The following is a 13,479-nucleotide window of genomic DNA, read 5'->3' on the forward strand; positions in this document are numbered from 1 at the left end:
TGTTTCCCCTCTGCCTTCTGCCATGACTGGAAGTTTCCTGAGGCCTTCCCAGCAATGGATGGTGCTATGCTTCCTGTACAGCTTGCAGAACTGTGAGCCAATTAAACCTATTTTCTCATAAATTACCCAGTCTCAGGTATTTCTTTACAGCAACTTGAGAACAGACTAATATACTCTGTGTCTCTTTCCTTTAATTAAAGGGGAATTACAACTATCAACCCAAAGTTCTAGCTATGATAGAATTCACATTCAGAGAAAAAATATGTCTACCACATCACTGGATTATCAGAATATATAGAGGATCTGCCCAAGTAAATGAGGTCCAAATCAACCTTCAAGACATCTACCACCATACAGGCTGTTTCAATGTGTCAAAAGACAGTTGTCCACATGCCTTCTAATGTAAAATATGCTTTACAAGACCAAAGGGTGCCACTTTATCTCATAATCTCATTTTCCCCATCACTTGTACCCGTACATTTTTCAATGAAACAGCAAAGCATGACGTTGAGAGTTCATGTTTCTTGACTCAAACCAAAACCTAACAATTTGGAGAGAGTCTCTCAAGAAGGACTTACCAATCTTGACTCTCTATCCATGGGGCCAGAAACTGCCGCAGCTCCATTGGGAAGCTGTCACTGTAGAGCTGATGAAGCTGCTCCAGGTACCGTGTGTCAAGCTGCTGCAGCTGATTCCATTGGGCCATCCTGCTAAAATCAGGGGTCCCAACTGTAAAGCGAAGTGTGCATATGGTCACCACAAGTCCCAGCAGGGTAAACAATCTAGAAGTAGCCACTGCCCAACACAGGGGTCAGGTCTGTGATTAGGGATAAAGATGCTCTGGGGAGGACCCTGCTTGTTTCTTCCAGTTTATTTTATTTTTGCAAAAATAGAGATGGGGGTCTCACCATGTTATCCTGGCTCAAGTGATCCTTCTGCCTTGGCTTCCCAAAGTGCTGGGATTACAGATGTGAGCCTCCACATCTGGCCACACATCTTTTACACTGGCATGACAAGCAGTTATTATGCCAGGTTCTAGAATCCATTATCTACCAGAGATATGTGAAATTAAAAAATTATTCAATTTCCAGATTTCTCTTCCCTTATCTATAAAATAGATAATTCCCACTCCTCAATGGGAAGTACTGAGATATTCCTACAGCACCCAGTCCAGTGCATGGTACACAACAGATGCCCAACAAATGTCAGTTCTGTTCTTTCCACTCCACAGCCCTTTTAGTTATACACAGTAAACCTGTACTATGGCCAAAACATAGAAAGTATGTTTGGGTGGGGGTGGGGGGACAGAGAGCTAATTCCAATATTACAGATTTAAAAGGATAAATGGCCGTGCGCGGTGGCGCGTGCCTGTAGTCCCAGCTATTCAGGAGGCTGAGGTGGGAGGATGGATCGCTTGAGACCAGGAGTTCTGGGCTGTAGTGCGCTATGCCGATCGGGTGTCCGCACCAAGTTCGGCATCAATATGGTGACCTCCCGGGAGCGGGGGACCACCAGGTTGCCTAAGGAGGGGTGAACCGGCCCAGGTCAGAAGCGGAACAGGTCAAAACTCCCGTGCTGATCAGTAGTGGGATCCCGCGTGTGAATAGCCACTGCACTCCAGCCTCGGCAACATAGCGAGACCCTGTCTCTTAAGAAAAAAAAGTATAAATGAGGATTCAAGAAGTTCTGCCTGAGATTCTCCTACTCAACAAAAAGCAACTTTTTTTTTTTTTTTGAGATGAAGTTTTGCTCTTGTTACCCAGGCTGGAGTGCAATGGCCTGATCTCAGCTCACCGCAACCTACGCCTCCTGGGTTCAGGCAATTCTCCTGCCTCAGCCTCCCAAGTAGCTGGGATTACAGGCACGCGCCACCATGCCCAGCTAATTTTTTGTATTTTTAGTAGAGACAGGGTTTCACCATGTTGACCAGGATGGTCTCGATCTCTTGACCTCATGATCCACCCACCTCGGCCTCCCAAAAGTGCTGGAATTACAGGCGTGAGCCACCGCGCCCAGCTAAAAGTAACTTTTCGAAAAATTTCTTAGTCTGGGATAACAGAGAAGGAAAGAAAAATGCCAGGCATAGAAGTTGTCCCAAGTTCAGGAACACCCCAGTGAAATGCTCTGGTATGAGAAACCCAGCCAGCTAATCACCTGTAATCCTCTTTCTGAATAGTTTGGGTCATGGAACTATCAATAGAGGCCAAGTCGTTTTAAGAAGTTCTAAAAATAGGCCAGGCGGGGTGGCTCACGCCTGTCATCCCAGCACTTTGGGAGGCCGAGGCGGGCAGATCACCTGAGGTCAGGAGTTAGAGAACAGCCTGATCGATATGGAGAAATCCCGTCTCTACTAAAATACAAAATTAGCCAGGTGCAGCAGTGCATGCCTGTAATCCCAGCTACTCGAGAGACTGAGGCAGGAGAATCACTTGAACCCTGGAGGTGGAGGTGGCAGTGAGCTCACGTCATTGCTCTCCAGCCTGGGCAACGAGAGTGAAACTCTATCTCAAAAAAATATATATTAAAAAGCAATATTACTTGCCATCTCCCCCACTGAGATTCACCTGCCACAGTACAGATGCTGCCTGGACAGTGGTACAGGTACATTAAGCACTGGCTAGAGTAAAAGCAGTGGCTGACGCGCATACTATACGCTGAAGCATTTTAACGATGGTGTGTATTTTGCCCTCAGTAAGAAATCAAAAGCCATTAGATCTCTCTTACGATATTTGCATTAGGGCCAAGTTAAAATCTGTCTCACATGCAGGTTGCAGTGAGCCAAGATTGCACCACTGCACTCCAGCCTGGGTGACAGAGTGGGGCTCTGTCTCAAAAAAAAAAAAAAAATCTGCCTCATAGACTAAAAGCATCATGACCTGACTTATGCTATGCAAGAACTGATGTGCATACTAAGAAATCTGCATAATATGCCATTTATGTAGATTCTGTTGCAAACAGATGTACTGAAACTCTAAACCTACACAATCCAGTATGGAGTCACTAGCCACATGTGGCTATTGAGCACTTGGAATGTGGATGCTTCAAACTGAGATATGCTATCAATGTAAAATACACACTGAATTTTGAGAACTTAGTGAAAAATCAAAGAATGTAAAGTATCTTGTTCATGTTAAAATGATAATATTTTAGATATGTTAGGTTAAATAAAATATATTATTAAAATTAACTTCACCCATTTCTTTTTACTTATTTTAATGTGGCTACTAGAAAGCTTAACATTGGCAGAGCTCGGTGGCTCACACCTATAATCACAGCACTTAGGGAAGCCGAGGCAGGTGGATCACCTGAGGGCTGGAGTTTGAGACCAGCCTGGCCAATGTAGCAAAACTCTGTCTCTACTAAAAATACAAAAATTAGCTGGGTGTGGTAGCACATGTCTGTAGTCCCACCTATTTGGGAGGACAATTGCTTGAACCTGGGAAGCAGGGGTTGCAGTGGGCTGAGATCGTGCCATTGCACTCCAGCCTGGGCAACAGAGTGAGACTGTCTCAAAAAAAAAAAAAAAGTCCACCTGACAGCCATACTGGGAAAAAAAAAAAAAGAAAACTTAACATTGCCTATGTGACTTGGGTATTATATTTATTGAACACTGCTACTGTAGACAATGTAGCCAAAAAGCAGTGGTTCTCCTAAAAGAAAGATTTTAAAAAAGAATTATCTGTTTTGTAATAAACTCCAGTGTTATAAATTAACTAGACTTTAGTTTTTGAGACAAAGTCTCTCTTTGTCACCTAGGCTGGAGTACAGTGGCAAATAGAGATCACTGTAACCTCCAACTCCTGGGCTCAAGCAAGCCTCCTACCTCAGGGACCCGCGTAGCTGGGACTAGAGGCACACACCAGCATGCTCGGCTAATTTTTTGCAGTTTTTGTAGAAAAAAGGTCTCACTTTGTTGCTCAGACTGATCTTGAACTCCTGGCCTCGCGATCCTCCTCCCCCTCAGCCTCCCAAAGTGCTGGGATTGCCGGCATGAGCCATCGTGGCCAGCCAGAAATAGACTATTTAATTATCTGTGTTGGCTACAGAGGCAGAGGCATCACAGTCTACTCGCTGAAGGTCCAAGTTAAAACCATAAAACAGCAGCCCACACTACCTACTCCATCATAGATGAACACTGGGGTCATGCATGAATATTTGCATTTTCAAACTAACATATCCAAAAAAAGTATAAGTTATTGAAAAATTATCTGATTCATTTCCAGTATATAACTAAGGATTTTTTGTTTGTTGCTGTTCTTATTTTTAGCTGGGGACAGAAGAGGACTAGTAAGTAGTACAATAATTGTATTATTTCTCAAACCAGAAACCAGCTAGTAGTTTTTTCCATAAAATCAAAGCACCAAGAATGACTGATTTTATGTTTTACTTTTTCTAATCACCATAGGTAATACTTGAATAGCTATTCTACATGAAAAAAAAAAAAAGTATAAATTAAAACCAAAGACCAGGTAGTATTTTCAAGGAGAGTATAGGCAAATACGAAAACAGTCTTCTCCTCATAGGCTGCTTAGCTACAAACCATATTTAATTAACAGCAGTCACAGGAGGTGACTAGCCAAAGTGTCTAGCAATCTCACTGCCAACCAGATTTACTGTAACTGTTTTACTGGAAAAGGCCTCAAAGAGCCAACGTTATTTCATAATTTCAATTGTGGTTTTTCAAATTACAAGTTAATCAAAAGAACGCCACCTAAGTTCTAAGTATATTACTTCATATCTACAGAATAATTCTAAGCCTGTGGGTTTTTAAAAAAAATTTATTGTAAGTTCTAGAATTGGGCAACACTTAATTCAAATGCCATAGAATGAGTGTTCTCCCCTAAGCCTGTGATTTAATAACGACTTTATTGAGCCCCAGAACACACAAAGTTATTTGAGTAACACTTTGAGTGCTAAATACCATTCTGGGCGCACAGGAGAGAAGTCAATTCATTATTCCATACAGGCTGACTCAGGACATTATACGGGGCTCAATTCAAAGCATTTACTCGGGTTAAGTCAGCAGATAGTAGATGCTAATGTACAAAGGCAAGGTGGGTGTAATCCTGTTTTCTATAACTGAAGAGAAAAGAAAAAATGAAACAGCAAGTCATCAAAGACTTTTTGGACTTTTCGAAACAGGAATTTATCAGCCCCTTGGGGATAACCTACTAACAGTAAGTCATAAAACAAACAACTATTGTCTAATGGGGAACTTAATACTATAAAGATGACTGAAAAAGTCTGTCCAAAGTCACAGTTCTCATTTATATACTTCAAGCTAATGAAACCAAAAGATATATTGAGAAACACGGTCAAGACCACTTACAAAAGGGATTTACTACACAGCTTCATAAAACTTCTTTTTAAATGAATACTTATACTTCACATTAGGCCAGGCACGGTGGCTCACACCTGTAATCCCAGCACTCTGGGAGGATGAGGCAGGCAGATCACAAGGTCAGGAGTTCAAGGCCAGCTTGGCCAACATGGTGAAACCCCATCTCTACTAAAAATACAAAAAAAATTAGTCCGGCCTGGTGGCACATGCCTGTAATCCCAGCTACTCAGGAGGCCAAAGCCGGAGAATCACTTGAACCCGGGAGGCAGAGGATTCAGTGAGCTGAGATCATGCCACTGCATTCCAGCCTGGGTGACACAGCAAGACTCCATCTAAAAAAAAAAAAGACATACTTCCCATTCATACACTAGCAGATTTACAACTGGGGTGAGGAAAGGTAGAGAGAGATGAAAATCAGGCTCATGCAATAATCCAAAACAGAAAGTGAGCTAAAGATAATTTCTGTTCTACTGCAATGTGTCATGAGATTTTCCTTTGGGTACTACCTATACTTCTATCATAAATACACATATTTTAAATAGAGCATACCTGTGTTTTATCTGCTGCCTACAATAACCTCTTCTTTGCCATCAGGAAAGGCCCAGTGATCAAGGCAAACAAAGTATAAAGTAATACAGAAGATTTCCTAAACTAAATTCTATAGAAACCAGTCCTTTTAAGAGGTATGTTTGAAAGATGACAAAATAATATTCACCGTGGAAAATTTAGAAAAATATAAAAAAGAAAATAAGAGATTAAAAAATCCATATCCCAGGCCAGACGCGGTGGCTCACGCCTATAATCCCAGCACTTTGGGAGGCCGAGGCGGGTGGATCACAAGGTCAAGAGATCGAGACCATCCTGGTCAACAAGGTGAAACCCCGTCTCTACTAAAAATACAAAAATTAGCTGGGCATGGTGGTGCGCGCCTGTAGTCCCAGCTACTCAGGAGGTTGAGGCAGGAGAATTGCTTGAACCCAGAAGGTGGAGGTTGCGATGAGCTGAGATCGTGCCATTGCACTCCAGTCTGGGTAACAACAGTGAAACACCGTCTCAAAAAAAAAAAAAAAAAATCCGTATCCCACCGTCCTACTATCCAGAACAAAAACTGACATGTTGCCAGGTATGGTGGCACATGTCTGATCCCAGCACTTCTGAAGGCTGAGGTGGGAGGGTCACTTGAGGCCAGGAAGTTGAGGCTGCAGTGAGCTATGATTGCAGCATTGCACTCCAGCCTGGGTGACAGAGCAAGACCCTGTCTCCAAAAAAGAAAAAAAATGACATTTTGATGTAATTCCTTTAAATCTATTTCAGAATGTGTGTGTGTATGTGGTTTATTTTTTAAATTGGAGTCACAACATTAATACAGCTTCACATTCTTTTAAAGTTTACTGTGTAGTAAACATTTTTCTATGAAAAGAGTATTATGTTTGTTTGTTTGTTCAAATAGAAGAGGTCTCACTATGTTGCCCAGGCTGGTCTCAAACTCCTGGTCTCAAGCGACCCTCCTGTTTTGGCCTCCCAAAGTGCTGGGATTACAAGTGTGAACCAAAGTACTCAGCTTGAAAAGAGATATTTTGCTGTTGTTGTTTGAGAGTCTCACTCTATTGCCCAGGCTAGAATATACAATCTTGGCTCACTGCAACCTCCATCTTCCAGGTTCAAGCAATTCTCATGCCTCAGCCTCTGGAATAGCTGGGATTAGAGGCGGGTGCCACCATACCCAGCTAATTTTTGCATTTTTAGTAGAGATGGGGCTTCACCATATTGGCCAGGCTGGTCTCGAACTCCCGACCTCAGGTGATCTGCCTACCTTGGACTCCCAAACTGCTGGGATTACAGGCTTGAGCCACTGTGTCTGGCCTGAAAATACATTTCTATTTAAAGCACACAAAAGAACTACTTTGTTTCTATCGGTGTTTTCAATACAATCCTGCTAATCCCATTGAGGGCCACAGAATTTATTTAGATGTGCAAACTCTTCTCACCATACCATATTCTAAAAATAATCTGGAGTATCTGCAAGTAGATTAGGAAGGTAAAAAATGAGAAAAGTGAGAGAAAGCAATTCACACTATAGAAAAACATTCAATATTCATAAAATTTTCACCATAGGATAAACAGCATAATGGATGACAGAGAGTCCATATTTAAATACTGTAGGCCAGGTGCAGTGGCTCACACCTGTAATCCCAGCACTTTGGGAAGCCGAGGTGGGTGGATCACCTGAGGTTAGTAGTTCTAGACCAGTCAGGCCAACATGGCAAAACCCTGTCTCTACTAAAAATAAAAAAATTAGCCAGGCGTGGTGTCACACACCTGTAATCCCAACTACTTGGGAGGCTGAGGCAGGAGAATTGCTTGAACTCGGGAGGCAGAGGTTGCAGTGAGCCGAGATTGTGCCATTGCTCTCCAGCCTGGGCGACAAGAGCAAAACTCCACCTCAAAAAATAAATACTGTAGCTTTAAACTATTACAGTCATTCATAATTTAACCATTCGTAATTCCTCTAGACATTAAGACTGGAATTTCAAGTACAAGATAACTCAGAATAAGTACACTTATATAGTAAGCACACAATTTCATATTTTTAAGTTCAAATAGTACCTTTATAAGATTTAAGACTAGATACTTGCAATAAGAAGTCTATATATTGGCTGGGCATGGCAGCTCACTCCTGTAATCCCAGCGCTTTGGGAGGCTGAGGCGGGTGGATCACCTGAGGTTGGGAGTTTGAGACCAGCCTGACCAACATGGAGAAATCCCGTCTCTACTAAACAAATTAGCTGGGCATGGTGGCACAGTCCTGTAATCTCAGCAACTTGGGAGGCTGAGGCAGGAGAATCGCTTGAACCCAGGAGGCAGAGGTTGCCGAGATCTTCCATTGCACTCCAGCCTGGGCAATAAGAGCAAAATTCCACCTCAAAAACAAAAAAAGAGTAAGTCTATATATAAATCTAGTTTTTATTTCCTAATACTTGAGTGTCCAACCGGAAACAATTTACTATGATTACTGTAATGTTCAAATGTGTTCAGTTACATATAGCAGGATTAGTTAAAAACCAATGAACATCAAGCTATAAGAAAACTCAAATTGGCCAGGTGCAGTAGCTCACGCCTATAATCCCAGCACTTTGGGAGGCCGAGTTGGGAGGATCACAAGGTCAGGAGATTGAGACCATCCTGGCCAACATGGTGAAACCCTATCTCTACTAAAAATACAAAAAAAAATTAGCTGGGCGTGGTGGCACACGCCTGTAGTCCCAACTGCTCGGGAGGCTGAGGCAGGAGAATTGCTTGAACTCAGGAGGCGGAGATCACAGTGAGCCGAGATCTCACCACTGCACACAGCCTGGGTGACAGGGCAAGACTCCATCTCAAAAAGAAAAAAAGAAAATTCCAATTATAGTTCCCTACTAATATGACAAAATTTGAATATATGAAAGAAATAAAGGCCAGGCATGGTGGTTCATGCCTATAATCCTAGCACTTTGAGAGGCCAAGGTGGAAGACGGATTGCTTAAGCTCAGCAGTTCAAGACTAGCCTGGGCAACACAGTGAGATCTTGTCTCTAGAAAAAAAAAATTTTTTAAATTAGCCTGGCGTAGTGGCCCATGCATGTAGTCCCAGCTACTTGGAAGGCTGAAGTGGGAGGATCACTTGAGCCCAGCAGATTGAGGCTGCAGTGAGCTGTGATCATGCCACTGCACTCCAGCCTGAGTGACAGAGCTAGACTGCATCTCTAAAGAAGGAGCAAGAGCTTAACAAACCTAATTCCCTCTAAATTGAAAGTAACAACATGCTTTGTCAATTACTGAGGGTACAAAAACCCTGCCTGACATTTATCAGCTATTTGTCTTTGGGAATAGTACTTGACTACCAAATGGGCTTTCTCTTCAGTAAAACAGGGAATTATCTCTCCCCTGAAGGACTGTGGTAAACTTAAAATCAATAATGGTTGTACAGCATCCCTCCATGCTGGTGCTGCTGGTATCACTGGTGGCAGGTCCTCAGGGCTGCAGTTATTGTTCCTTTCCCCCAGGGCCTCCCTTTTAGGGACATTTCTTATCTTAAACCCATTTCCTCAATGCCCTGGAAGCATAGAAGCAGGTTAATCCATCAGATTCACTAGAGGTTAAGTATGATAATCACCTATCAGCTCTCCCTCTACGTAAGATTTCATGGACACTCTTATCATATCTGGAGGGAATGAGCTAGTAATGCTGTGATTTGGCATGTGTTTAAGGAGAGAAGGGAGGTCAGGAGTCCTGATCAAATGTCTCCATACATATTTCACCTAGGATGGCTCTAGGTCCTAAAAAGAGTAAAGGTGAAAACACTAAGTGATATTTGAAACAAAAGGAAAAGATGAAAAATAAGAACCTTGGTTAAAGAGCAGTCAAAATAAGTAATAATTATAACTAAAATTTATATTGCACTTTTTACCAAGACGCCAGATGCTGTTTTAAACACTTGACATATGTATTTATTTATTTCATAATTTTAACAACCCTATCAGATAGGTACTTTCTTTTTTTTTTTTTTTTGAGATAGAGTCTTGCGCTGTCGCCTGGGCTGGAGTGCAGTGGTAGCATCTCAGCTCACTGCAACCTCCGCCTCCCGGATTCAAATGATTCTCCTCCCTTAGCCTCCCAAGTAGCTGGAAATACAAGTGCCCACCACCATACCCAGCTAATTTTTTGTATTTTTGGTAGAGACAGGGTTTCACTATGTTGGCCAGGCTGGTCTCAAACTCCTGACCTCATGATCCATCCACCTCGGCCTCCCAAAGTGCTGGGAGACAGGCGTGAGGCACTGCGCTGGGTCAACAGGTACTATTTTTATCCCACTTTACAGAAGAGAAACTTAAGCACAGAATTTTAAGTGATTTATCCAAAGTCATAACACAGGTAGTAAAGGCATGGAGCTGGAATCCTAACACACAGTTTGTTTTCAGAATGCCTGCTCTTCACCACTGTAAGAGGCTTGTTTTTTCTTTTTTTCAATTAGAGATGGCGTCTTGCCATTTTGCCTAGGCTGGTTATCAAACTCCTAGGCCCAAGCAATCTTCCAGCCTCAGCCTCCAAAAGTGCTGGGATTACAGATGTGAGCCACCATACCCAGCCACTACAAGAGTTTTAGAAAGTGGGAATTTTAGTTGATTTTTAAGTAACCCATGAACCAAGCCAGTGTGGTCTTATGGTATTTTAATAGACATACTAGTTTTTGGATTTTGAAGCATCTAGTAGTCCAGCTGTAACAAACCCACATCTGGATGCTACTCTAATTGTGGGTACCAAAATTGACATAGAACACTAAAACACTAAACACATCCAGGGAGGAGCAACCAGGGTGTAAGGAGTTGAAGACCTTGAACATTTTGCCCAGCAAGAAGATGCAGGCAGCAGGAGTGAAGTTAGGAGAGAGAAAAATGTGAGTTACAGAAGAGTAGCTCCTCAAGTATCTGGAAATCTGTATAAGAAAGGATAAATCATTCCAGGACTAGAAGCTGCCTCTTCATAACATCTACTCCCATATTCTTCTCTGTGAAGTAATTCCTTCTGTCTACAAAAGTCTCCACATTGGCTGATACTAAAAAAATACATACAGCGAAAAAGGTGCTTGGGAACCAAACCAGTACCAAATTTGAATCTCTGAGGGTGGGACCAGGTTTCAAAATGTAAAAGCTACAGCTGGGTGCAATGGCTCATGCCTGAAATCCCAGCAATCTGGGAGGCAGAGGTGGGAGGATCACTTGAGGTCAGGAGTTCAATACTAGACTGGCCCAACATGGTGAAACCCCATCTCTACCAAAAAATACAAAAACAGCTGGGCATGGTGGTGGTGGACACCTGTTAACTCCAGCTACTTGGGAGGCTGAGGCAGGAGAATCTCTTGAATACGAAACTCCGTCTCCAAAAAAAAAAAGCTCCTCATATGATGCTAATATGAGGCCAAAAAATAAATTTATTCATGATCATAAATAAATATAAGAACCTCAGAATTGAGCAGGGATCAGGGCTCAACGCTGAATGTGCCTCAGAATCACCTGAGGAGCTCTGCAAAGTCAGACGCCAGTTGTTAGCCCAGGCCTATCGAATAATAATCTCCAGGGTTCTAATGAAACGGTACACCACAGAGACTGTACAAGGAGATCACGGCAGGAGAGGAGGCTGGAGAAGGCTCTCCTGTTAGTATCTGAACTTTCTTCCAAGGGCAATGGGGTAAGTTTGAAAAGTTTTAAACAGACAAGTGAAAGTTTGATTTACATTTCAAAAAGATCCCTCAGGCTACAATCATCCAGGTGGAAGGTGGTGGTGGCCCAACTTAGGTAGCAACATTAGAAGTGTTTTGAGGAGGACATCCATCTTCCGACATTAAAGAGCTAGATGTGATGGGCGTGGTGACTGATTGAAGGGCAAAGGTGACTGGGGTGGGGTGGGGCGGGGGAGTAAGCGACAACCTCCCAGGTTCCTGTGGCATTTGGTGTTCAAATGGAGGTCAAATATTCACCATGGTAAATGTCATGGCAGGAGTGCCAACACTGAGAGGGCAATTGGGCCACACGGTCTCTAAAGAGTATTTGGTCTGTAAATTACCGTCAGGCTTGATTCCCTCAGACATTACAGTTGCAGCAACCCAAGAATAAGTGCTGCAGTAAAAGAAAGTATACATTTAACAAAAAAGCGTTCAGGGATTGTACTCTAGCTGACTGGTAAACCCTGCCATCCCCTCAGGAAAAGAGGCAGAGGCAAGAGAAAAGTCAGGCAGAAACATCAGAGCCAAAATCATAGGAGGCCATGGCAAGGGCTGTGAACTGTCTCCAACATCTGTGTGCTTGCCTTCAGGGCATTTTCCACACTGTCGGTAGAGACCTTTTCAAGACACAGACTTGATCTTGCCACTCCCCTACTTAAAACCCCCCTGATGACTGCTCTGTTCTTATGCTAAAAAACAAGATTTGTTATCTTAAGGCAAAATAGCACGGATTTGAATTCTGGTTCAACCACTTAGATCACTTAGTGTGTAGCAAGTGCCAGTTATTTATCCTCTTTGTGCCTTAATTTCATCTTAAAAAGGGGAGAAAACAGGGCTTACTTTACAGGGTCGCTGTACAAATTCATTGAGCTAATGTACACATAGCACTTAGGAGCCCACCAGCGTGCAGCATGTAAGTGTTTGTATGCATTACTAGCATGACCAATGGCCTGGCTCACTCTGACCCTCTCATATGGCTGGCACCAGCTGCTGGCTAAGTTCCTGGCACACATTCTGCCCCTTCTTCAGGTCCTCAAAACACCAAGCTCATGTCTGCCACTGGCCCTCACACATGCCTTCCCTCTATCTTTATCAATATCACCTGCACCCAAGTACTGTGACGCCATAACTTGGACTCAGACTCTTCTTGTCTTCATGGGGCTGGACTGAAAGGTCCTAAACGAATGAACCACTGGACTGAATTTACAACTAAACTGTAGCCAGATTCTCCCAAGTGAGGACACAGAGCCCAGTTAGAAAATATTCTGAGGCATAGGCCAACTCTTTCAGTTTTGCTGTTTGAAAAATTCAAGAATGTTCAAGAATCACTAATTCAAGAATGATCCTCCAATGACTTTTTAATAAGAGTAAAATCACAGCACTCCCCAGCTCAAAAATACACACTAACAGCTCACTGTCCAATTTAAAATCTTTACCCTTGTCTCAGGCTGTCTAACTACTCAGCCAACTTTAGCCCCTTCCAGTTCCCTTCTCCAGCCTACAGAGGACTTTGTTTTATTGAGACAGAGTCTTGCTCTGTTGCCCAGGCTGGAGTGCCATAGTACGATAACAGCTCACTGCAGCCTCAACCTCCTGGGCTCAAGCAATCCTCCCACCTCAGCCTCCTAACTGGGACTACAGGCACATGCCAACATGTCTGGATTTTTTTTTTTTTTTTTTTTTTTTTTGGTAGAGACTCAGTCTCACTATGTTGCCCAGGATAGTCTCAAACTCCTGGGTTCAAGCTATCCTTGTATCTCAGCCTCCCAAAGTGCTGGGATTATAGGCACAAGCCATGGCACCCAGCCTCAAGGTGACTTTCATAAGTGTTGTCTTCCTTCAAGTCAACTTATCTCCCCCTTCCCCCTCACCCACAGACT

General features: G+C 42.9%; 1 protein-coding gene across 8 annotated transcripts in view; it reads right to left on the reverse strand.

Moving 5' to 3' along the window:
- The window catches only part of STAT3 (signal transducer and activator of transcription 3), a 68,393-nt gene that overhangs the window by 35,244 nt on the left and 19,670 nt on the right, over positions 1-13,479 (reverse strand). For all 8 annotated transcript variants that reach the window (XM_035301568.3, XM_035301564.3, XM_035301566.3 and 5 more), the window contains one exon: positions 579-729. In XM_035301568.3, the coding sequence (XP_035157459.1) occupies positions 579-706 (128 nt within the window). In that variant the 5' untranslated portion in view covers positions 707-729. The remainder of the gene's footprint in view (positions 1-578; positions 730-13,479) is intronic.

The sequence above is a fragment of the Callithrix jacchus genome, chromosome 5 (assembly GCF_049354715.1).
Source record: "Callithrix jacchus isolate 240 chromosome 5, calJac240_pri, whole genome shotgun sequence".
NCBI lineage: Eukaryota > Metazoa > Chordata > Mammalia > Primates > Cebidae > Callithrix > Callithrix jacchus.